At 38.7% G+C, this 27,229-nt stretch overlaps 2 protein-coding genes across 2 annotated transcripts; both read right to left on the reverse strand.

Moving 5' to 3' along the window:
- Nucleotides 1–1,004: 1,004 nt before the first annotated feature.
- Nucleotides 1,005–9,033, reverse strand: slc35g1 (solute carrier family 35 member G1). The gene is made up of 5 exons (XM_006791240.3): nt 8,557–9,033; nt 6,996–7,176; nt 5,808–5,942; nt 5,452–5,648; nt 1,005–4,215 (listed from the first exon to the last, which is right to left on the reverse strand). Exons 1-5 carry the CDS (start codon nt 8,873–8,875, stop codon nt 3,803–3,805), a joined length of 1,245 nt encoding a protein of 414 aa, XP_006791303.1. The 5' UTR covers nt 8,876–9,033; the 3' UTR covers nt 1,005–3,802.
- Nucleotides 9,034–9,658: 625 nt separating this feature from the next.
- lgi1b (leucine-rich, glioma inactivated 1b) lies at nt 9,659–26,503 on the reverse strand. Its single transcript, XM_087844653.1, has 10 exons — nt 25,853–26,503; nt 25,689–25,760; nt 23,377–23,448; nt 22,787–22,858; nt 17,599–17,670; nt 16,599–16,768; nt 16,334–16,498; nt 13,627–13,847; nt 12,381–12,627; nt 9,659–11,408 (listed from the first exon to the last, which is right to left on the reverse strand). Exons 1-10 carry the CDS (start codon nt 26,101–26,103, stop codon nt 11,059–11,061), a joined length of 1,692 nt encoding a protein of 563 aa, XP_087700779.1. The 5' UTR covers nt 26,104–26,503; the 3' UTR covers nt 9,659–11,058.
- Nucleotides 26,504–27,229: the final 726 nt, after the last annotated feature.

The following is a 27,229-nucleotide window of genomic DNA, read 5'->3' on the forward strand; positions in this document are numbered from 1 at the left end:
CCTCATCCTCATCTACCCATCCAAAGTTTTAAAGTGGCACTACTGATGCGTTCAAGGGCACGTCCTTATTTTTGTGGATCCTGCCCTCTGCCGTCAGAACATAACCGTTACATATGCATGACCTTCTTGCTGTCCCGGTGGTGTCATAATGAAGAGACTGATGAGAAAAATATTGATTGTAGCTGAAGCACAAACGCAACTAATAGCAGAGTGGAAACTGAGCCATCTGCTGCTGTGATGAAACATATTTATCCAGATGCTGGATCTCTCCAGATATCTTGACACTGCTTCTTTCTTTTGGAAGTCGTTTTAAGGTAAGAATATTTGAAAGTACCCTGTACCACTAATATTACAATACCAAAAAAAAAAAAAAAGGCAATATTTCCAATTATTTCCCCCAAATATTCTTTCAGAGGCGGGGTGCTTCAAAGCTATTGTTGCACATGTTTTGGGGCGTTTTTTGCCTTTAATTTGCCAATTTATTCTTTACCTCAAAAACAAAGAGCTACTCTGTTTTAGTTCAGCCTTTTCACACTTCACCTAGCTCGGTGCCTGGCTGAGGAATTACCCTGCAACTGTGCCTAAACCCAAGGCACAAGTCTTTGCTTTCTGCAAGATATGAATTCTACTGTGGTACCAATGCAACTCAGTTATTATGCATGGAAAAACACAGCTCTCACAACTGTGTGTTGTGTGATAAACAAAAGCCACAGTATGAACACACAAGTGTTCACTCAGCCAGGTGCTATTCTGAGCAGTACAGCTACCTGACTCAGTGGTTTGTTGAAAGCTTCTTTGCCCGTGGCCTGGTTTGTACCATTGTCGCCTATTGAGCCGTTAGTGGAGCATCATGGCTAACACCACGGGTGTTTGGACAATAGTTTAAGTAGAAACAAAACCTCTACACAGTTTGGGTGCATTCCACAAACTTCTGTCACATTTAAATGATTTAATAAGAAGTGATGATCACGTGCTTTATGAGAGAAAAGACAGGAGGCAGAGGGTGAGACTTATAAATTTAAATAAGATTTATTTTTAAGTTATAATATACTAGTTATTCATCACTGTGTGAAAATACATACATCTGAGCTTCTGTAAAACATGCCAGAAATAATAATAACAATAATGATGATAATAATAATAATAATAATAAGGATAGTATAAAAACAGCTTCAGTAGGTTTTTAAGGCTTGTAGGTCCTGAGACTGTTCACCTTACCAGCTGATGAAAAACAACACATTGTGCTCACACTACCAGCATTCATGCCATTTAAACTAATAATAATAATAATAATAATAATAATAAATTCAATGTAAAACCAAAACACACTTAAGAAAATTAACTTGTGGACATTTGATGTGACCGTCACATGCATGAACAACTGACAAATGTCACAATGCCTTTATTTTCTACTAGTTCCTTAAAAAACCCCGGAGTGAGACAGCTAATATGTTTTTTTGAATCAGTAATTAATTTTGGCAATAAAACTGAGTGCTTCTTCTTTACATAATATCTCAGAGCACGGCTGGGATTTACTTCAACCACAGCAAATTCTGTAGATAAAATGCATTTTTATATTGCACACAAAGTTTGTTGCTTTAGTCTTCTACAGCTCACCGTGTCATGTCCTACAGGACCACCATGAGCCAGCTGGACTTCTTATACAACACAAGGAAATAGTTGTCGCATTTCATAGAAGCAACAGTGTGCACACTAACATTTACTGCATAAGAGGAATAATTATAGCAGGAACGGGTGTTGACTGTGCAAGTTGTGCTGCAGACAAAGCTCTCCACAAGTTGGAAAAAAAAAAAAAAAAAACAGAAAGAGGAGAGTGTGAAAAACAGCAAAGAGCACCGCAGGATATAGCGTAGCAGTCTAGCACCACTAATTGCTTTCCCTTTCCAGCTGTATTGGACCCAATTAAATTGTGTCAAATACTGGACTGCAGTTGCGAAAATGACCTCACTGGTCGTGCCACTGGGAAACTTGTTGTTAAATGTTAGAAATACCAAAATAATTTCTACCAGATACAAACACAAAACATAGCGACAGCTGTGCTGGAAAGCCAGATTTCTAGACATAAATCATACATCAGAGGCAGCAAAAAAACTCTTTGAGCGTGAAAGAAAAAAACAAACTACTGCTTTTAGCAGCGAAGCTTTTATATTTGTGCTTTAAAATATTTAAAGTCTCTATAACTTTTGCTGGAATTTTATAAATCAACTAAAAATCCCAAAACTGCTTTACCGGCTGAACGCCTCTGGACTGAAGATACAATGTATCCACTTATAATCACAGGGTGAGTGCAAACATCCAGAATCTTAGATGCTAGTATTGAGTTGCTGGCTATTATTAAAAAAAACAAAGAAACAAAAAAGAAAAAAACCCTACTAGGCCAAAACCAGAACATGCACCTTTATATAGAAGACTGAGTCTAACTGTTTGCGATATTCACCTGAGTAATGAGGGGTTGAGCACGGTTACATTAACAAAACTGCACTTCATTATGCCGTTTTACCTCTCATTATTTAGCTTGACCTCTTTGAAATAAATGAGCAAGATTTCATTGCAAGATACTTGAAGCGATCTTTGTGCGCAGTTGTTTACCAGCTGATTTGCTGAATTATTGTGACAGCTTACTCACACTTGCTCTGCCCTCTGGCAGAGACAAAGCGCAAATGACATCCCACTTCGAGCATCACAGAAAATATATTTTTGAACTGATTATGCACTAATTGCCTGCTAAAATGGCACAAGGTGATGACAGGGTCTGACTCTTGTGTTGATAAAGAAATCAGTGCAGCCTATAGCGGGGGTGGGGCTTAGTGTTTTAGGTAAAAAATTCTCTTAGCACCCTAATTCTTATGTGTATTTGCACAGTTATCTGAGAGTATCTTAGGACATGCTACTGGTTACTGAGCCGCTCTATTAAGGAAAGCTTTCCTACATAAGGCACTTTAAATATTGCACAGTGCACAGCTAGAGGTTTGGCTGCAAAGTTGAAGACAGGAAACCTGGAGAAAAATGCACAGGGAGGACATACAAGTGGTCCACTGACTAGCACTAGGAGTGCTAACCAACATCACACCCTGCTGAAAAATCCCTGAGAAAATAGTACAGCATGACAGTGTTGGAATTTATTGTTTGTAGTGACTAACTGCATTAAAGTGCTTTTCTTGAGTTTGTGGTTCTTTTGTTGTCATTGTCGATGGCAGAGCGATCATAGCTGTAGTCTTAGCATGAACAGATTCAAACATTTTTCTTTTTTTTGGAGTAAAATCATAATAAAAATCGAAATTTGCACACTTTTTAGTATAATATGGTTATGCCATCCTCTCTTTGGCTATTTTATTCAGGTTAAAGTAAAAGGGGTGTAAATGGGATGTCCTTCATTGTATTTATACTGTGTACATATACACACAAGTTCCAGGGATCAGCGTACAGTTTTGAGGAGAAGTCTTTTTTTTCTCGTTTCTTTAAAAAAAAACTAAACCTGTTGATTAATTTAAAAAAGGATACAAGCATTAAATTGCACAGGTTGACTCTTAGAATCAACGTGTATAGATGCACTGGCTTCATTTCTGAATACATCACAAGCCAAAACAGCCCCATATTAGATTGGGTCTGAACTATTTCTACTTATAACTCTATAAGGAGCTTAAACTTCCACTCAGGTTTGCATATAAATAACAAGTAAAATAGACCATCATATGGTCTGAAGTAAATTAAGACCATATGATGGTAAAGAGAAAAAAAAATCAATAGCAATCAATACTTAAACTGACGATACGTCTGCTCATCAGTTCCTACGGGAACTATTATACCACTTCCTTATTGCTACTCCACTGGTGCTCACCACTATGCACAGCGCTCCGCCGAGGCTCCACCATGTCGGTGCGCGGCTAAAGAAAATGAACTGGTAGATGAACGCCAGCACCACATCCACAGTTCTCATGAGGGCTACGGGTCCGGCCTTCTCAACCTGCAGAGCCTTTATGAGGAAGGTCTGGCCTGCGATACCCAGGATGGCGATCAACATCAGCAACCAGCGGTCGCGGCCACAGAATGGGATTTTCCATTCACCCAGGACGGATACGGTGATGATGCACTCGATTAACCCGATGACAGCATAGTACCACACGGAGACGTAGTAGTGGACACTCTTGCCCAGCTTGCGAAGAATAACAAATGTACACGCAGCTCCAATTGCTCCTATACATAAATTAACCATTGAGAGAGACACAAAATGAATAAATCAATCTGCAGAATAATAAGAATGAACAAATCAATAAGAACCACTTTGGACTTGAAGGACAGCTAAAGGGTATGTTCGGCTCTATTGCTTCAGAGCTACAAAGCTATTATTAAACTGATAGAATTACTTGAATTGATGAGGTTAAATGTTGTCCTAAACCCGTATGTTTCAGGTTCATCGTGTGACATTTTGGATCACATTATTACTTATTGTTATGTAGTATTAACATCGATGCATTTCTAATCATTCCTGCTGATTCAAAGATTTAAATTTCAAAACGAATGAGTCCATAAAAAGTTTGCCAAACTGTTAGTGAGAATCCAATATGGGTATCATGCTTTGAAACCTAATGGACCTCTTTTACAGAAACTAATAAGCTGCTACAAAAGAAAGGAGACAGCTTTGAGACCAGCCACAATTGACTGGAAACAATCTATTACCCATGTTTAGCATTCAGTCAAGCAGCAACGTGCTGGCTCTTAAAAAACATACATATAAAGCCAACATGGAAGTGCCAAAAACTGCAGTTCCTTGAGTGGCCACTTGAGGCGGACTCTAATAAAAGTCCATCCACACAGACCCCAGTGTAACTTCACATGGCCAATTTTTCCCTTCACCTTCATGTTTAAATCACTTTAGGGTTTCTTTTTATGCATTATGCCACTAGAAAGTGGCATAGGAGGCTCCTGTATTTGCTAGCTATTGTCATGAGCCACCTATCACCATCATTTTGCTAGGGAAATTGGAAACAGGTGCAGTGATTTATTGAAATGCAGAAACAAAGCCTGTGCAATGCTTAATAAGTTTGAAAGTCAATATTTGGTATGACCACCTTTATTTTTTTAACACAGCTTGAACCCTCTTTGGCAAGCGCTCTTGTGTAATTTGGCAAACCTTTTCGCTCTGCAACTGAGTGTCAGTAAACAGTACATGGATAATCCTAAGGTCCAGATACATCTCTTAGGTCTTATGTCAAGTCTTTGCCAAAATGTTTCCTGTTTCATTAGGACGTGACTTTCAGATACTGTTCATCTTATCTGCCACATATCCATTTGTCCTCCATTCATTTTGCACTCCACCCTCTCATCCAAATGTGGTTCAGTTCCCCTGTTTGCCATGGTCAACTTGACCATGAGAGCAAACAAAATCCTCAGCAAAATACTCAGTGTAAATGTTTGGATAAATCATATCACCTCCAAATGCAGCAATGGTCCCCTTGATGTGGTTCGTGTAGTCGCCCTCAATGCCGTGAACATTCTCGCCGAAGAGAAATGGCGGTCGGGCAATGAGGATGACTCCGGTGAGGGTAAAAACAGTGAAAACACAGTCCCAGATTGTACATTTCTCCTTCAGGAAGATCCAAGCCAAGAGGGAGGTAAAGACTGGATTACTGGAGGCAGTGTTCAATGAGAGAAAGAGTTAAAGGAGGAAAAAAAAGCATGGAAAAAGCGTAAATGTAGCTGATGAATTCAAGGAGGATGCAATGCATCTGTATTGTTAACATAATCTGAAGTGATCTGTAATAAATGAGCTTTGAAGCAGCTCTCACCTGAATGTGATAACGGTGGCATCTGCCAGTGGCATCAGCTGAACTGCATAGAAGAGCAGGATCATGGCATTGGAACCAAGGAAACCCCGAAGCATCAAAACTAAACGTTTATCTCTGGGACCAAGAAAACCTGTCCTGGAGGAGCACAGATATGAGGATGATGGATGAAGGGATGGCTGAATGGAAGGATGACTACAATGACTGATAGAGGAAGTAATAAACTGAAATTTCAGGGAGGGACAGATGGAGAAAATGCAAGTACCGTAGGGAGTTAAGGGATGACAAATTAGTGGATGGCTAAGGAAAATGATACATTTAGGTAATGTGGGAATGACAGTGATGGATGCATGAGTGGATGCTGCTGAAAACAGAGAAGAGAGACAGATCTGTAAATGATAAATCAAAGTTAAAATGTATGTGGAGGATGAACAGAAGGATGGGTGAGAAGGTTCAATGCCTTTTTTAAGTTATATTTCTCAGTATTAAAGGAATCAAGCCAAGCTAGTGGAATAAATTGACAGGGGGAAAAAATAATTCAATTCAATGTTATTTATACGCCGCAAAATCACAACACACAGTCCACAGTTTTTAAGATATCATTTTCAAATTTTCTCTGATGACAGACACCAATAACTGCTCGAGATTAATTCCCGTTGGCCAAAAACCGGGCCAAGGTTAAAGTAACGCCAAATGTGAAAAAAATCAGTTTGATTATATTTTGTTTGCCTGTTGGCATATTAGTCTATGTATGTGTAAAAATTACACCTCAAGTGGTTTGTTTAATATACTTGACTATACTTAAGCTCTGATTATGAAATGGGGAGTTAATTTTAGGTGGCTATATAACTTGATGTGGGAGTATTATTCAAAACCCTTTCCCACACTGAATTTAAATGCACATTTTTCCATCAAGAACAGTGAGGGGAATAAAACAAATCTCTAACAATATTTTGTAAACCTCATGTTTGGACTGTGAAGTCAGAACATGTGCCTGTAAATCTGGTTAAAGGCGATAAAATGACAGATAAATTACAGGTGAGTATATGCGCCATCTCTTTGACTGTATCCTCTTATAATCTGCTCAAACCAAAAAGATTGTTGGTTTGAAAATGTACAAACAAATACTGGCCTTAATTATGTCATATACTGTACAGCGTGTGTAAATCTTAAACCAGCTATCGTGCTTACTTGTGATAGATGATTACTGGTGCGACAAACAGCATCTGAAAGAAGCATCGTATGGCACTGATCTCTATAGCATGAATTCCCTCTATAGTTTTCACCAAGAGGGTGATAATGGAGAAGAAAACTGTGGACAGGAAAGCATAGAACAAGCCAACACCTGGGCATCTATTTGGTTTCTCTGGGCCTGTGGAAAAAGAGAAAAGAAGGCATTAGTTTAAGTAAGTCTTAAGACAAAAGAATGTAAGAGAAGGGCCATGAGAGGAAAATCACTTACATTTTTAATTATAAAAATACATTATGTTGTTCTTAATACAGCACTCCATATTGGATGGCGAAGTGAGGAGCAGAATATGTTATTGAACCCCATGTGGCCTGGGTAATTCAGCTGCAAAGATCACAAACAAAAGATATGCCAAATTGTGGGCTGTGGTGTTTGCAAACCCTGACTGTGAAACAACTGATACGTGTGCAGGGATAGATTTTCAGCCCGAGGTTAAACAAGTATTTTTATTTGTACTCACCAGTCCGTTCGCTTTCCAAACTTTGTACCAAGCCACAGGCGAGGAAGAAGATTGACAATGTTTAGTCACAGTAAAGCAGTACTGTAAGACTTGTTGTCATAGAATCATTTTATATTAGGAATTGTCTTTGATTTTAACTACATAATAGTTTAATTACATACTTTGAGTCAACCTCTGTAAAAACGTAAGTGTACAGCTGGACCAGATGGGAGTTCAATTTTATACCCTGTGCTGTTCTACCCTAGCAATTATGCTCCAACTACAAAAGTAACCAAAAAGTAATAAACTAAACCTGGTATGTAAAGGTCCTGAGGAAATGTCTTACTTCCTTGTCAATTTCTAATATAAACCCCCTTCTTCCTTGTACAGGATTATACCAGAGGGAAGACAGGACCAAGCCCTATACAAGTTAAACTAGTCTTAGAGAATTGACATCAGCAGCCATATGTATAAACCACGCCCTATTTAAAAATAGGCACGTTTTTGGTTAGTCTTTTTTTCTTTTGGAAAAGTGCACAGTCATGCATCCGTTTTATAGCACGATGGAAAATGTTAAGCTGGCTTATGAAACAACTGGGCCACCAGCTTCACCAGCCAACTAGGTTCACTACTGTGCAGAATCACTGGTGAACATTTTTCTTAATCATATTTTAAGTATAATTTGGTGTATAACTTTATTTAACATTACCGTTTTATTCTGAAATAAATAACATACAATGGAAATGGGCTGTTTAAACGGATGTTTTATTATCAAATACCCCCCCTCCCAAAAAAAAGATGTTATAAGTTTATATAAAAAATGCGCGTAATCCAGTCTGACAGTATTACAGTTTATAGGCTAATAGCATACACGTGATATCGCCGCTATCACCGATACGTGACGTTGAACGATTGTATAACGTGATGCTACGCAGAAAGTCACTGTTTGTGTATTAGTACATTATTTATTCACACGACGAAGTTTATCTGCAGGAGAAAGTCGTAAAAACGGGGGATGCTGACTACTTTATGCTAACTGTAAGTGCGTGCGCGTGCGCTTCTACCTTCTGGAGATGGGGACTTGTTTCTGACGCAAAACGCCGGTGGGCACGACGTTTTCTCCTCGTCGCTGCTTTCCAGTGAATTTCCTCTCGCGCCCTCCAGTTGCTCATCATCGTTATCATCATCATCTTCATCATACTCGCACGAAGCTCGGCCATTGCTCTGCAGATGAATCCTCTCTGGTGCCCGGTCGTTTGTGCCAGGCTCTTGTCGGTCGTAGGCGCTGTTTTTGTCATGGCTGTCAACTTTGTAAAACGCCACCGTAACGTCGTCCTCTACGGATAAAGCCCGCTCGTGCGTGCAGTGGTTACAGTCTGCCATGCTAAGATGCGACGGCTGAGCGGTAGCATGCCTCAGTGAGAGTACCGTGCGACTTCCCCGGTGTCCTGAGTGACTGAGAAGACGAGGTTAATGAGTAATCTTGTCTCAGGGGGCAGGTTGCTAACGACTGTGCGGTGTTCAGTTTACCCACAGGGGGGCAGAAGTGGACTCAAACCAAGTCTCCTAGGCAACTAAAATGTTCCTAAACGTCCATGCCCATTTCATACACTTACATTTTTGATTAAAGAAGTTCTGCATACTGGTGAACTAACCATTACATAAATATAGATTTGGTCATTTCCAATACTGTTATTGTTATGGCAGCTACAGTGGTTTACAAGTTCTATTTTTTTGTATGTCTGTATTTATTTTATTACTTGCATCAGAAAAATTTGTTTTAGTGTTTGTCATTCATTTCTGAATGTAAGCCTAGTTCACAATAATAATGAGATTTCGGGATTTTATTTATTTAGCTTGAATTAATTTTGACAGTTTTTTTATTTTTTTATTTTTCATCAAGAAACACACATTTTGCTCAGTAATAGATTGGTATCCTTGTGAAAACAGTAATGTTAAATCCTTTATTCCCACCACCATGTGGTGCCCCAATACAGTTTTCACCTCAGGACTGGATGCCACTGTGGTAAAAAAAAAAAAAAAAAAAAAGGAACACTTTTTTATTATCAAGTGAAGAGAATCAGCTGAATACAAATCAAATCATAAAGACTAAATTCATTCGGTTTGTAAGTATATATGAACAAAAAACAATACAAGAAGTTCCTTGCTGATTTAGTATTTTATTACCACTGTACATAAAATAAAATGCGAAAAGAAGGCAAAGGGACATGTAATATCCTCTATCCTTACTCAACTAGATAAAAGTGACACAAGTAAGTCTACAGCAGAAGTATCACGTTACACCAAATCTTATCACTATATCTACACCAAAAAAAGAAGCATCGAGTGTGGTCCCCTCTACATACAAAAGTAACATAATTTACACAATATTGTAAAAACGTAAACATTAATTTTTTTGGCAAATTGTTGTCAGTGAAGTTTTTAATTGTCATCAAACTTCTTTTGTGTCAGAATAAGAGGCGCACGTGAAAGCATAGGTAGTATGTGCGGCACAGTGGTTGGCTTTTCGTTGCAGAGTAAAGACAACAATGGCTTTGTCAACGGGGGAGAAAAGGGGTAAGGTTGCAGTGAAAGAGAAAGGGCTGGGTGACACAGTGGGATGCTTCTAGCGAGGCATTCATCAGAAATCGACGCCATGAGTGTATTGCGCACACAGTCTTGTTCAACTGAGAGCAGAGAGGAAGCAGTTCTTTTTTTTAAAACTCAGTTTCTCACAGTGTTTAGCAGATTTGTCATTCCATTTATTGAAGTGAAATAATTACAAGCTGCCAACTAGCTGCCATGGAAAAGACACGGTTCTCAGCAAGTAGTCCAATTTTTACCTGCATTTGGTTGAAAGTAGTATTATGAAGCTCAGGTCTCAAATACTGACAAAATGCTCTACTGCTAAGTACAGCACTACATCTATAATCATAGATTTAAAGGTGAAAAGGGGGTTTTGTACATTTGTCAGATTGTCTCTTTTCTGTAAGGTATCTGTTAAGCCTGTCAGTTGAATGGCTCATGTGACAGGATGAATGAGACTAACCTACACAAGCAAATAAATCCAGTACTTAAACACAACACACCTATTAGTATTGTAGGTTAATGTCCCATAGTCTATAATGTATTTTCAGGTGAATTACCTCCAGTGGTAACGTTCTTGCCCCCTTTTCCAAAAACAACAACAACAACAACAAAAAACATGAACTATCAAAATCCTATAGGAGAAACAAAACTGTATGTAGATTAATAGCAAACTCATGTGTGAATGTCTTCTGCCTTTGGAGTTGAATAACAGACGAAGAAGTTCACTGACTTCACAACTTTAAATGGAAAATAAGGCATTTCCAAATATTAAGGGATTGAGATATAAATACAGGACTTGCAGACCACTGCAGCTGATCACAAAATATTTATAAGTTTAGCTACAAACTAATCTAAAGGGCCTCATTATTTTTTGACAAATCTCTCTTTTTGTTTGAGCAAAGGTGGAAATTGTTGATTGATTAAAATGGGACTGACGAGAGCGACAATCTCGGGGAAAAGGCATTTAGACGATGGACCTAATTGCTCAGATCGATCATGAGGTGCTCGTATATCTGAGTTTTTCCCTTGAAGCTGGATGCCAGTAGGAACACCCGGCCGTCAATGGAAACCAGAGAAAATCCCCGAGGCGCCTGGATATTCAGCTCCTGAGATGGGACAAACTGGCCCCTCTTGGTGTCCCATTGGTAGACCTGCGTCAGTGAGTAATCGCTGCCCAAGATGGCATACTGCCAGTTGCCGGTGGAGACGGGCTGGAACACCATAGAGCCACGGGAAGGGAATGTCTGGACCTCTTTGAACATGGCACCGTCCCAGCGCATCACCTTGGAGTCCCCGATGAATCTTGTCAAGCATATAAACAGATCACCTTTGAAAAGGACAAAGATTTCAAGGGGCCGTTTAGTTCACACATTCAGCCACTAAATGCGGATCTGACACAGGAAAGCTCACAAAAAAACAGATTATGTAATCCCAAATATAATTCATTGTTTGCTACAAATATTTATTCAGCTGTGGGAGACATTTCGAGCTACATTATTCATGCACATTCACTCATTTTATATTCACACATTGTGTGCTGTGATCTTGGGTCGTGTCTTCCCTGTCTGCTCATATAGCAGAGTTGGGCTGATCTCAGCCTTATGCACTGTTTTGGGAGAAAGAAGAAGTGGATGCAGATGTTACTCTGGGAATGGTGCTATTTTTTTTTTTTGATGACACATAAAGCTTTCTCTCAGTTTTTCTTTCAGCCCTAACTAGGCTAGCTGTTATGGCAAACCCATAATATTCTCATAATATTATGTATAGACCCCAGATTGCCTGTTCAGAGAAGGCTGAGAGTGTGTCCTGGTAGGCAGAGCGCCTGGTGTACCACATTTCTCTCTGCTGGGAGGTCTAAGGTGAGGGAGAAACCATAAAGTTGGAATTGCAAATTAATTCCCTGTCATTTGTCTTTTGAGACCTGTGTCCAGTACGCATACAGAAGCTGTTGTAAACCTCGAAAGAAAACTGCATTCCTTGAATTAACTTTTCCCTGACATCAGCTAATAGCCACTAATAGGTAACCTGTTAATATGAGAGAGAAACCCCCACCCCACACTCTCATAATGTTTTACAGCCTGATTTGTGTGCAGGTTTTATGGCAGTGACATTGCCTTTTATCGCCTTCAAAATAAATCCAGACAATATGCAGCGGGAAAATAAAGAGTAATAAATCAAGTCTAGGAAAGTAAGTCATAAATGTGTTTATTAACCACACTTAAAAAGAAGTTGAGTCCACTATTAAGCATGGATGCAACTAGGAGTTTGCACAGTGTCCTTTTGCTTGCGTGGTTCTCACCTTGGACTCGGAAGTGTTTGATGGAGAAGACGTCCTCCATGTCCGGTATGTCAGTCCTGCGGTCAAACTTTTTCTGGCTTCTGTTCCACTGGTACACGACGGGCCTCTGGGAGCTACTTGACAAAATCAGGTGAGGTTTGTTGGAGATCTCTAGATATTCTACATCTGTATCCCTGTACCAAGGGTGGAGTGACTGATGGGAGTAAAATCCATTGCCGTTCCATTTGTACACCGTTGTGGAGCCCGCCTACAGGAAGAACATGTACAAAACATCAGCTCAAGCCAACTTTATTCAAAACCCGAACAAGCATTTTAATTAAGTACTCAATAGTGATTTACAGTTGAAAACAATTATAGCTCAACATGAAAAAAAAATTAGGCAACAAACTTCAAATTTTGCATGAAGCCAAACACCAGAGTGTGGTGGTGTGTCTGTGCTTGTGTGCCTGAGTTGTCCCCAAGCATATGTGAGAGCATATGTGAACATTTGGCAATACAAGCTAATCAGCAGGAGCAGACACAGACCGACATGCTGCAGAGAAGGACGCCCAGGGAAGGACTGGCTGACGTGGTGGGAAGAGTAGATTAGAGGATATTTATTCATACAGGGGCTGGATGCAGTAAGTGTCTACAGTATTGTTGTTGTTTTTAAGTCAAGTCAAAATTGATATCTGTTTGCGCATTTTAACAACCCCAGTTGACCAAAGTACTGTACAAGTTATATAGAATATACAGTATATACAATGATGGCTAAATCAACAATAACTATGCACTAAAAATCAAATAAAAGAAGTAAAAAACACTATGTTTGCACACTAAAAGCCAGGATACTCTGCTCAACTAAATCTGAAAGCAAGCAAGAACAAATAGATTTCAAAAGGTGTTTTAAAATGATTGAGGGACTTGGCAGTTCTTAAGTACAAAGGTAAGTTGTTCCAAAGATTAGGAGCCACCACTGAAAAGGCCCTAACGCCTCTGCTTTGAAGCCTGACTCTAGGAGAGTTCAAGAGCTGCTGGTTCAAAGCCCTCTGTGCTTCAGTAGGACTGTAGGGTTTCAAAAGTTCTGTTAAGTAAGGGAGTGCTAACCCACTGAGACTTTAAAAATCAAGTAATGCAATTTTAAATTGAATCCTGAAATAGATTCATTTAAAAAAATCAACCGTCACTAGCGAAATGCAAATTTATGCCACCTGCCATGAAATACTTTGTTGATTTTGAGTGAAAGAAAACAGAAAAGAGGCCCAACCTTAGAGCTGTCAGCGATGACAAAGAAAGACTCTCCGTCGATCATGAAGGTCTCGATGTCGTTGGGTTTGCGAATTTTTAGGATGTCAATGTCCTGGATCTTGATGAATTTGCTGGCAGAGGTATCATGTTTGTAAATGTGTGAGCCCCCAAACAACTGGGCCACAATGACAAAGAGGTGGTTCTCAATTAGCATGGGCTTGCAGACGACAGTTGAGGTGCCTAAAGAGTAAAAGAGAGAACAAAATACACATTCAGTACATGCACAGAACCCAAGCAGCTGTTTGTAGTAGAATGTAAGAACAATTAGGCTCACTAACCTTTTTTTCATCCAATAAAGAGTGTCTAACTACAAATACTAAATGAAATCCGTAGTTCCTTTTTTCAAGTACATCTATCTAAACCTTATCAAAACCATTTAATGACGTAATGTGGTAACTCTGTGGTTAAAGTAAACCTCTGTGACTGATAAAAATATTATCAAAAAAGGCTTCTTTGGCTCTCGGACGCACTTTTTCTCCTCTCCCTTATCTTCCCTGCTTATGTCCTTGTCTAGTCTCGTGTTTTTTTTGTATTTTCCCTGGGACATTCTCTCACAGTCTGTTCTCTAAAACCTAAAAGAGGAATTATGGATTGGATCAACTGGTCCCTAAATGCAATTGACACCCCTTTCTCAATGAGAAGTTTGGGCTTGGGTGAGCCTGAGTGCTGAAGATATCTACCTATTCGGAACCATGGTAACAGGGTTCTGGCTGATCGGAGCTGGCTTGGCCCTGACTTATCGAAGAATTAAGAAAGCGGAACCGGCTGTTCAAACCCCCACAAGGCTGCCCGCTGGGATTGGAACAATGGGAGAGGCGTGAGTTTCTCAAAATAGGCTCATTGAGTCAGCACGGATAAGATCTTGGAGAGGCTACGGCTGCTGTGAATACTGTGAATAAGATCTCTGACTGCAGACTGGATACATCTCGGAAGGGCTAGCCCGGAATAACATCTCTGGGCGCAAAATTGGATGACATCTCGGGGAGGCACACTGCCGTGGGTTCTCAGAAATTGGCTCCTTTAGCACAAGAAATGACAACATCACAGAACGCAAGTATGGCAAAGCAACGGGAGATTGAGAGACCAGTGTTGGACTGTAGAACTGCTATGAAATTCATATGAGCTGTTCGCACTAAAGTAAAAAATACCATCACTTCATGCGGATACCCTCTCGGCGCCAGCTGCAAGGCCGGAGCTGAACAAAACTCCCTGATAACGACTGTGTTTAGTCTGTTCCTTCCCATTCCATGCAAGGCCACCTGGGTTGGCTGGAAGACTGTTTACTTAGCCTGGCAGGGCGAAGGACACTGTCTCAGCTGAACTATGGACACATACATATACATATCAGCTGAACTATGGACACATACATATACTGATACTGATAAGCACTCACTGACGCATCACCCTCCCTACCCCGGATCCAACGCCACCTCCAACGCTTACCTCCCCTCTGATGTGGACATCGGGTCAGTTGGAGGCGCAGTCGAAAGACTGCAGCGGTCCCAGATCAGATGTACACACTGGAACTCTTTCCCATGTTGCTTGTCTGTTTATTGTGCTATGGTGTGTTGATATCTGTGCATTCCTGTATTATCCTTTTGTGTTACACATTTCGATGTTTTTTTCCTCGCTACCTAGCCTGACCTTTCTCCCCAATGTGATGTTTGTGTATTGTATGTACGGTCGGCAAGGTCTGTCATCTTGCCGACAGACCTGCAAAAGACCTGCAGCTGACAAATAAAGGCTCTCTCTCTCTCTCTCTCTCTCTCTCTCTCTCTCATGTGCATTACTGTTGACAAAGATCTGACTGTTAGTTCTTCAGGGTTCTTATATATAGTTTGCCCAAGGATCTCAAAATGGTCTTAAAGTCTTCAGAAGAGCCTTCGTCGGCTAAATGTGAGGTGTTTAGAGTTGATTAATGGAAAAAGAAGATAAAAGGAAACCATAGACACGTAAATTTGTATTTCAGAATTTCTAGACAACTTTCCTTTCTTTTACCTTGAGCAGTTATTATAATAAAACAATGTGGGAAGACTAGGGAGGAAAGGTCTTTTTGGTGGAACTTCTAACATTTGACAGGCATCTGGATCTTATAATATTGAATTAAAAGGGGCAAGTCATTGGTTATATTTGTCTGTTTGCTACCGGGATTCCTTAAAAAGCAGATGTACATGAAGGTGGAATATAACCAAATTTTGAAGAGATTACAATTAGAATTAGATCCAGGAATTTTTGGAAGTGTTCTTTACCATGATGAGATGCCTTCACCAATAAATTGGAAGTGATCATCTCGATGTTCTCAAGAAAATAGCACAAACTAGTGCTAGGATCTGATATCTTTCTGCATCCAGGCACTCCATTTATGCCTGGATGCAGAGGAAATTTTCTGCATTAGCAGGTATGCTGTGTCAAACATCTCTTATTATACTGCTGGCTTAAACGGGTAATTATTTTACTAGAACTAGTAATTACATCAATCAGATATATACTCAACTGCAGTCACCTGAAAAAATGTATTGTGAAGTTCTACAGGGAAGCCAACCGGACTGAGACCAATATAATCCATACAGGGTTTCTTATACATTTACATACTACACATTGAGGTCATTCCAGGTGAGAACATTTACACATTCTCATATTGACTTAAAAAAAAACAAAAAACTCACTTTCAATGGTGTCATATGTTCTGAAGGTCATCTCCACGTGATCCCATTCTAAGAAGCTGCATGTCCCAGCAAAAGGCTGGGCAAACACGACATACTGTTCATTACCAAGAGTGAAGGCATCCACCGAAATGGACTCAAACTTCAGTGACTGATAGGTGGCAAACTCTGAAAGGTGGGACATAACAATTAAATAGACATGAGAGAAAGATGCTGAAGCAGTCGCTTTAGCTTCTGTGATACAAGGAGATGTGCAAGAGGAAGGTACCTGCTGCGATGCAGTCAAAAGAGTGAGGCAGCAGGTCGTTGATCTTCTTCCCCTGGTGAATGGGTGGGCCACTGCAGTAGATTTGGTCTAGAGTAGCATTGGTGTGGTGCATCCACTCCACCAACCACTTGAGCTTGCAGTCACAGATCAAATTGTTGCCTCGCAGATCCCTACATGAATGGATCACAAGTAAAATACAGTTCAATTTTATTTATACAGTTTCCTCAAGGTGCTTTACATTGTAAGGTTAAGACCCTACAATAACACAAACAAAACCCCAACAACCAGATGGGATCAATCAGCAATCAGTGGGAAGGAAAACTCCATAGAACCAGAACCTGCCATGACAATCAAGTAAAACACTAATGTTACAACATGAAATAGTTAATATTTATTCTTTATTTCTTGCTTTCTTTATTCTTTTTAAAACTTACAGGCCTCTTATTTCCAAGAACTGTTCAGTTTGCTAAATACCCTCTGCTTCTCCTGGCTGCCCTTTAGCTTCAACCAGCTAAATCACAGCACATGTCCCATCTCCTGGGTAGTCTCTGCTTATCACACACTCTCAGTTTGAATAGCTATGAAGCTTGAATGTGGAGTCTAGTGAATCTAGAGACACAGGAATTAATCTAGCTGATTGTGTCAGCGTGACCTAAGCCAGTATCTAGTTCTTTTGTTGTGTAATTGACTTGCTGAGCATTTACCGTGACATTGTGGCATCTTAACCCAGCCTTTCCTTTCTCTAGATTTGTATTTTCTTTTAATTTCTCAACTGCAGTATGTAATAGCTTCCTCTATAATGATTTACTTTCTTAGACTATTCTCTCATTTTCCTTCTTGCACAGTTATTGTTTCTTTCTTTGAAAGGAAGGAGAAATACTAATGTAGATTTAGCAACTACTTATGTTTTTCAAACTGTGTGAAAAGGGCTAAATTTTATTAGTAATAACTAAAGTGTATATTTGCATTGTAAGGATGGATTAAGGAAAAACAGACTCACACTTTGGTCAAAGCATCCATTCCCTTAAAAACATCTTTGGGCAGTGTCTCAAGGTTGTTGTAAGCCAGACTCCTAATCAGCAAAAAGGAAAAAAATAATAAACAAAGTGATTACATTAGATGTAGAGTGCATCTCTTCCGACATATCCATTTCCCTTAATGTATTTTTCATTGGTTGGTAGAACAGAATGACTTGAGTAACAGAATAAAACCAAGGACATTACAAACAAATAAACATGTCACAAAACCTGACTACTTCTAGATTCCTCTCGTGACATGTAACAGGTGCTTGAAATGGAAGGCAGTAAAAAAAACCATTAACGAATTAAGATGCAATATGTTTACTTTACTATACTGTTTGTCCCAGATGTGGGATTTTTCTTTGGATACAGCAGTTTGTTTGTTTTTTAAATGTAAAAATTTAAATTAAAAAAGAGAAATCACACTAATCTGTCCTTCACATACCTGAATTGTGCGTTACTGTTCTGTGTATTTTGTTCTGTTAACACTGGTCACACTTGTGTTCAATTTATTTCAAATCTTCTACAAATATACAGGAGTTCATTTAGCAAGGAAAAGAAAAAAGTACTATACAAAATAAAACAAAATACATTTCAATATTGCTTCACCTGTTCTGATTCACTTACATATTAAAAAGGAATGGGAAGAAGTGCACACTTATTTAATCCCACCTCCTCGCCATAAGTTATCAGTTAATATTTTTTTTAGCTTCCTTACTGATACAAACCGCAGTAATAACAATGAAAATATTTCTAATATAACGTATATGACACATACAGTACAAATTATCAGAGCATTATGTTTTTGTAGCTCTATAAGCCTCCACACAACAAAGCCAATACTTCCAGTTTTGAAAAGTTAATTATACAAATATAAAATCATATCTTTATAACTCTCTTTGAACTGCTTTATGTTTGGCCAACTCCACACTCAAATTGTTCCACAGTTTCACTCCATGCATAGAAAAACAAAAACTTGTTGTTTTTTTGTTCCTGGTATTACACAAACTCACAGCTTTCAAGAAGAAATCCATTAAATTATAGCTTCCTTGTCTCAAAAAACAAAAAGAAAAAACATGTGTTGAATGTCACCTGGTAGTTCTGAACTGCTTTTTTTTGAAGAATAAAAAGTGAATCTAATGTACTTTCATAGTTATTGCCCGAGATCTCTGCACAACAGCTTATAGAATATGGAATGATACAGTCTAATGCCTCCTTTGTTTTGTTCAGTATTGCAATGTTTCTTGATACTTTGGAATGAATATATCTTATCTGTGCTCTCCAATTAAGTCTCTCATCTATTATTACCCCAAGAAATCTATTATATTGACTCTTTCAAAATGAACACCATTTATTTGAGTTTTTACATTTATACTTAATCTGCTCTTTCCAAAGAACAGTTTTATTAGGTAGTTTTATTCAAATGTAATAGTAATTTGTTTTTAATCATGCCCAAGCTTTAATTTAATTATTTCATTAGTTACCTCATCAAATAAATGCAGCAGATCCTCACCAGTGCAGAAAATGTTTATATCATCAGGAACTGTACAATTTTAACACTCTGGACACTTCACACATGTCATTGATAAATTAAAGAATCTAGGGCCCAAAACTGACCCCTGGGGTACACCACAAGCAATGTCCATGCATACAGAGCAATAACCATTTAATTTCACAAACTGCTTCCTGTCTCTTAAATAACTCCCAACCCAATTTAAAACTACCCCCCGACACTATAATGTTACAGTTTTCTTACTAATATATCCTGATCTATTGTGTCAAATGCTTAAATCTATGAATTATCCAGCCACATATTGCTTTTTGTCTATGGAATTTGTGATGTATTCTATTGAATCTAATAGTGCCAGTGATGTTGATCTGCTTGATCTGAGCCCTCAGGCTCTCGGTGAGCAGTTTATGTTTATCTATATGTTTTTCCAGCCGATTGTTCAACAGTTTTTCAAGATTTTTTAAGAATTGACATAGTAAAGAAACAGGCCTGTAGTTTTTGAAATGGGGTTTGTTGTCAGATTTGTATAAAGGTTTATCTTTTGCTATTTTCATTCTGTCTGAAAATATACCAGTTTGAAATGATCAATTAAATTAAGTTTTAACCATTTCCAAAACAACAGCTACATGGAGCACTGAATAATGATTTCTGTCTATCAAGGTATCCAGTTTTTCCTCTGTTATCCCAGGTTCAGTGATGGTGTAGACCTACGTTATACAACGCTGGTCAGTATTTCTCATATTCTTTTAATATTATTTTTATATACTCATGTTTTCTATTATATTGCATTATTGAACAGTTTGTATTATACAGTAATGTAAATAATCTAAGGAATTCATCATACTTACTTGGCATCTTGTTTTTGATATTTTTCACCTGTTTCTGTTTCATGAAATCGTTTTTAAAAGCATTTATTGACTCCTCTGTTCTGAATCGTCTGTACTTTTTTTCTGTCCATATTTTTAATCTTGTAATTCCTATCACAGACTGTAAAAACAGGAAGATGGTCACTGATGTCATTAATCAGAAGTGCACTTACTGTCTTATTTTCAGTGTCATTTGTAAAAATGTTGTCTATGAGAGTGGCTCAATGTGATGTGATTCTAGTAAATCTGGTTACTTTAGGGACCAGGTTCATGCAGTACATTGTGTTAATAAAGTATATAAGTGAATTCATAACCCTTCAGTTCAAAGTCCATTCCTTTATCCATGTTAATACAAGTTTCAGATATGGTAATGACACTGAATTGATGTAAAAACTGGTTTAGATAATCCTTGATATTAATAAAATTTGTATGTAGACTTCTACAGTTAAACTAGATAATTGATCATCTCACCCCAGCCCCCTGGTTGTACTGTTGATTTGTATAGTAGCAGCAGTTGTTATTGATAGAAGAGAAGAAGTTGCCTGGGTCTATTTCATATTCCAAGTTCTGTGTTAATTAAATGTTTTGACTTCAAGTCGATCATGTTCTGCACGTATGTATCTGACTGATGCAGTTGTTTTTTTGGTTTTTTTCCCCAGATGTAGCCGAGTTGTTCCTTTCACTGTATGTCATAAGTGAGTGTGTGGTTGTTTGTTACCTTGTATATAGTCTAGCTTCTCCGGTGCTGTCAAATGCAGGGTATTTTTTTGGCCAACAGTAAAGAAAAACTCCAACAAAAACAAACTCTGGAGCTAGAGACTGAACTTCAAAACACACAGAGAGATGTGAATGAAATGAAATGTTGGCGTAATCCATGAACACTGCATTATTTATAAGAAAGTTGGTTCTCCAAGGAAGAGAGACCTTTTAACTTTACAGTTTATGCAAGAATGCACTAAGCAAACACATGAGGTTAGAGCAGAGTGGAAAGGATTCCAATATAACTCCTTTCAGATGCCCTTTAATAATGTATTTACTGTGTGTGATGCTCTTAAAGTGTCCTCTGATACTGCATGTGGTATCAGGGTTTGTTTACTTTTTTCTAGAAGGGAACCGAAAAAGGGCATCTTCACTGACATGCTATGGCACTTTCTGAGTCATGTTAGCAATATAAAAATCTTAGCTGACAGTTTTAGCGCTTCATATTTTATTGCATACATTATTATTGGAAAATGATTTAATTCTAGAGCAGTGATCCCCTACTGGAGCTTGGATCTGACCTTCCCTTTGCAGTGATCATTATCTTGCCTACAGGAAAACTCCATCTGTAAAGTTATAACTTTGACAAAAGCAATTAAACTCGTTACCTACATAATTATTCTTATAAAGACAAGGTTTCATTATGTTGCTTTTATCAGAATATCTGTTGGTCTACAGTACCACACCATGGATTTGTTAACTCTGGCCTGATTCAGGTATTACTGTTTTTGAAGAGGGCTGGTGGACAATGTATCCTCTGTTTGATTCGTTTAAGTTTATTCATGTGTTTGAGTTTCCCAATTGTTATTCCCTGTTGTATTTTTCTATTCATTTTTCTGATGTCTTGTCTTTAGTTTTACTTCCCCTCTTGTCTCACTGTTGTTGATTGTCTTTCTTTTTCTTTCCCCCAGCTGTTTGCACTCCCCTGATTACCTTCACGTGTATAAATAGTCCTGCCTTTCCACTCAGTCTTTGTTGCAGTATCTGTTTACCTTTCTTGCATGTTTGCTGCCTGTTTTGTAGAAGTTTGGTAAAACTTGATTCTTAATTCTTCATCCATAGCACACTGAAGTGGATTCACTTTCAGTGTAAATCTTTTTAAAAACCATTTGCTTGTGATTTCTTATAGATCAAACTATTTTCTATACTTTGCTGATGTTGGGATAAATGTTTTAATCTCTCCTGTTTGACTTTTATTCCTCTTCATAACAATATATAGTTTATAAGATGGTGGTGATCATAAGGATGATGAAGGGATGACAAGGAAGACCAATATGCTAAAATCCTGTTTGCCCTGTGCTGCATGATCTTAAAGGGAAAACATGTTGGAGAGTCACAGAGTGATAGGTCATCCGGTTTAAGGTTACAGCACAGTTATATTTAACTTGACCGATAAGTCACTCGCGCTCTCACCTACCTTTAGTTCTGGCAGGCTTTGAGGTGACATTGTCACTGTGTTTAGAAAAAACACAGTTAAGACTGTGTGTGTCTAGGCAGATTTTGAGCAGTTATATCCCATATTCACACTAATAGCTTCTTTTTTTGGTTTTAGAAAAATCAAACTTTGACAAAATCAAGTCTATTTTACTGTCTAAAATATATGAACAGCTTATCTGCAATGAAACATCCAGACCTGCCCTTCTGCAACCTGATCCAGTTGATATCTTCAGTCACCTTGAGAAATGATTACTGGCAGCAGCGCTTTTGCCTACCTTTTCATTCCAGACAGTGACAAAGTGAAACGGGGACAGAAAAGGCAAACTGATGGAGGGTATGTCAGGATACCTCGAAAAATAATGTTCAGTTACTTTTTACCTCAGATTACTTGAAAAGTGAAACAGACGTGTGAAAGGGACAACGCAGATGGTTAATGTGAAGAAAGGAAAAAGCCACAAGTTCTAATAAAATAGAAAGGAACAAACGAGAGATGGGACTATTCCCTGGACAGTGATTAAAGAGAAGAGAAGTAAAGACAGGAGGAAGAAAGAGGATAACAAGAACTGAGTTAAAGTTTTTTCAAACCAAAATACTTACAGATGTACTAGTGCTTTCAGGCCCCGGAAAGCATACTGGGATATTTCAGCAATTTTGTTGTTTTCAATAAATCTGTGAATGAGAAGCAGAATGAATGAGAGTAAGTCATGAAATCCTACACACAATGAATACTGACATCTATTGTGATCCTGTAAGAAGATGAGATGTTTACTGCAATCAGGCTATTGAGTTCTACATGATGGCTAAGGCTTGTAAAACACTGGGAAAACATGTCAAAGTAAATTATACTGTAAATACATTCAAAAAGCAAACAAGTGTTTTCAGCCATTTAAGACAATTTGGCTTAAACTGTGGTTGTAGTTGGATGGATCACCCAAACAGGGAACATTAGTGTAAACATGCTTATGGGGAAAGCCTCATCGTTCAGATAGATTTATATGCCATCATGTAACCGAGCATGCACTACAGTAAGGTTTTGAGTGCAATATTTCCGCACAGGTTCACATAGTGCTGTTGTTAATCAGCATGTGCCTCATATTTGTTTAATACAAAAAATATGCAATTATGATAGTGTTTCATACAACAGCACGCAAATGTTTTCTGCACATGAATTAAAAACAGTTGCTTACAGGTATTCAAGATGTGGTAAACCTTGAAATGCATCCTCATCAATCAGGTCAAATGAGTTTGCTGTGAACAATCTGTGAAGGAAAAACAAACCAAAAAAGACTTGATAGATAGATAGATAGATAGCTCTCATAACAATAACATCAAAATTTGATATCACTTCTGCATTCATACTTCAATAGATTTTTGACAACACCGCTGGTTGAAATGCAACTCCAAACCATGACAGTCTTTTACAGACAGTTTCAAACACTCACTGTTGCACCTCTCTCCTGACCTCCTCCATACATGAATAGAGATGAATGAAACATTTCCAATTTAGATTCATCACTCCGTAACACGGATCGCTGCGGATTTTCAGTCCATTTCTTGTGTAATTTGGCATACCTGAATCTTTTTGTTTCCCTATGAAATGCTCTTGACAGCCACCCTTCCACTGATGACATTTCTGATGAGGCTTCAGTGAACAGTAGACGGATCAACTGAAGGGCCAGATGCATTTTTCAGGTTCTGTCAGGTCTTGGCACACTGTGCAGTGTGTCCTTTACGAAGTGTGTCCACAGGAAACAAATTATGCACCTTTGTGGCAGGCTAGTATAACAGTGCCTAAAAATGACATTTAAAAGTAGCTCAACAACAAAAGAAACATTCCTCTGAAAATGGTCAGGTAGAACGACTGGAATGAAAATGAGCGAAAAAGCAGCCAATCTCCAACGTAAACTTTTGAAAGGTCTTCGGAAAACCTGGAAAACTGTTGACGAAGACCACTTTAAAAATTATAAAGATATTATATAGATAAAGTCTGGTTCTTTGGAAGCAAAATATAAAGGATGGAAGCGTTTAGACTAATGCAAATTGTCATATTTAAAGCAACTGTACATAGATTTTTCTTAACAGCTGGTTGTTTGTGTTTCACAACTTAACTGAGATGAACTTCAACAAGATATTGATTTGTGTGGGCTGTGCACAATAAGAAAAGGTCATGGATGTTTACGTCATGTCAGTGGCAGTAAGTCTATTGCAAAAAGCAGAGAAATTGGATGGGGGACTGGGATACTGTAATAGACAACAGTCATTCACCACTTCTACCCACTGTGTATTTGGTCAATGAATGACTCAGATTAAACAGAGAAACAACCACTCACTCCTACATATTTCTGATAAGAAATGGCAAAGAATCAAGATTCTTACCCCCCCTCCCTCCCACTTGTTTCTGAGTCACTTTTTAAATAACTAACATAAGAATCATGTCCATCGGCAACATATTGTACGCCTCATCTCCACCAGATTATTAAAAATCTTAAAGGGTTTTCGTTTATTATTAAGCTGGCATTTGGTTACTGTACAGAGTGGCTCTTTTCTTTTAAATATTGAACAAAAGTACCATCAATATTATTTATTATTATGTTAAGGTTGAAATATTACAATTCTAAGATGTTAAAGTCTTTAAAATGAGGAAGCCAGTTACCCTGACATTTGGCTAATGCAGACTACAAAACAGTGGCACTGATCAAGCATGCCTTAATGGAGGTTAAGATGCTTCAAGTCACCTTTGCAGGGAATAATAACAGATGAGGCAGTCCACTTATTCACTCATCTTCAGTTACCTCTCTCCTAACAGTCACGAGCTCGGTCTTCAGATGCGTGATGCTACGTCCTCCTACGTTTGAGGCTTCGTGCACATTTAGCCTCGACTTCACCGTCATCTGAGAGAATGAAGGAACCGGTGCCAAGAAAGCTAGACTGACGCTTGACAGCATGTTATTATGTGCGGCGTAGAGTACAGTTAAGTCTGACCTTGCTGTTAATTTGCGGATTTGCAAGAACGCATTTGCTCAATAGACTCAAGTCCTGTCAAGATACTAAATAATGAAGGCCATTAATCAACAGCACTGTTAGGAGAAGGTGAACACTCATGTGCACGCCTGTTATTTGACTACAGATTAGGGCTGAATTCTTCAGGAGAATAAGAGAACATGCTCATTGTTTATCTCAGCCACCCTGTTTCTAAAGAAGATACGCACACACACACACACACACACACACTGTTCCTCTTGCTGTTAGTTGCTGTAGCCATGTGGTCTATTGCATAATCCAGACACCATTACAGAGAATTCCCCCTTTAAAGCTGAATCTAAGCCTGTGTGCAAGTCGCCTGTTAAGACACAACCTTACTTTTAAATCAAGGAAGCAGTGAGACAGACAGATAGACATGAATTATAAATAGACAGATAAATAAATAGGCAGACAGATTGACAGATACATAAATTGATAGATGCATAGATAAATAGATAGATTAAAAGCTATTACTCACAGCAGGTGTAGGGTAGGTGTGTGCGCAAAGCTTCCTCCAGTAATTTCATTAAATCCAGACTTGACAAAAGATCTGATTAAAAGGAGAAACAAATCAAAGTGGAAATATGACACAGAATCTAATAAGCTTTCTGACACTTCACCACTTCATGCAGCATCACTTACAGTGAAACGACGTCGGATGGGAAAGTGTGAGGCACAGATCGGACACTCTCACATAGGGCATTATCTTTTGTGCAGGTGCATCCGTGGGGGCATCTGGGCTGCCTCACTCTCCGTCCGTCAGCTAAAGCCAAGCTGACAACAACGACCCAAACCAAGAGCGTCCATCCTTTCCGTCTTCTCCATCCCCTCACTGCTCTGCTCGGGTATCCCATTCCTTCTGTCCCGAGCCGAGTACTTCCACTCACGAACATGCAACTTACAAGCAAAATCTGCGACGTGTAAAGCCAATCGGGAAATATTAACTTGACGCTTTCAGATTGTTTTCTCGTTTTGCTTTTAAAAGCCGAGGTCCTCTGTCTTGTTTGCTTTTAATGATAGAGCGCTCTGAGGCTGTCTTCTATGCTTCTAGCGTCTCAATAGGAAGGCACCAGTCCAGTGGATTTGTTCTGCAAGGGGCAGGATTACAAATGCGGGGCAGATGGGACATAATAGCAGAAAACATCTCAGATTTTTGTCGTGCCTAAGTAAAAGGCAAGGGTAAAAATCTGGCTTTTTGGAGTTGTCCCGTAGCCTAAATGCTTTGCTAAAAGAAAAGAAGAAGAAGAAGAAGAAGAAGATGCCCTTAGAGAGAGAAAGCGAGTGGAAGAAAGAAAGAAAGAAAGAGAGATGGAGGGGGGAGAGGGGGAGAGAGGCCCCAAGGTGCGCTTTTTCTTTTTTTTTTTTTTTAAATCAGCGGTGCCAGCTATTATTTATGCGCGCTTCAGAGCCGTGCATGGCTAATGGGGGAGCAGCTATTCATGAGGCGCTCTGTGCAAATGCACCTGCCCCACTCATTCAAATGCTGCCTCTTTTCTTCCCTTCTCTGGCATAATAATGACATTAAATGTGAAAATATACGGTTAAATATACATCAAAAAGACTACTCAATCAGATATTGGTGCATAAGAAATGGCTGGTAAAGTCTGATCTCCAGACTATCATTACACAGGGGGGAAAAAATGTAGAGCAGTATTTTATATTATGTTCATTAAAATGAATGTCGTGGAATAGCATACACGGGGAAACATATCATAGGATTTCATGAATAAAATATTTTCAAATAAAAATTTCCATCCGTTTGGACTGCGTGGTTTTTAAACTCGTTTTAAATCCTTATTAAAACAGACTGTTTGCCTGACATGTATGCAAAAAGCCTTTTATGTTGTTTATCCAACTGGATGAGTATGCCTATGTGTGTTTAAATAGCTAATAGGACGACATATTTTTTCAGTAATAAATGATGAGAGCTGTGCCGTTTCTTTCCTAGATGAGGTCCTTTGATGGGTTCGGTGGGTTACATGGGAAGTCAGGGAACACTGCATTTTTGTTCCCGGACTG

This window comes from Neolamprologus brichardi, chromosome 8, assembly GCF_056152115.1.
Source record: "Neolamprologus brichardi isolate AB-2024 chromosome 8, ASM5615211v1, whole genome shotgun sequence".
NCBI classification, from domain to species: domain Eukaryota; kingdom Metazoa; phylum Chordata; class Actinopteri; order Cichliformes; family Cichlidae; genus Neolamprologus; species Neolamprologus brichardi.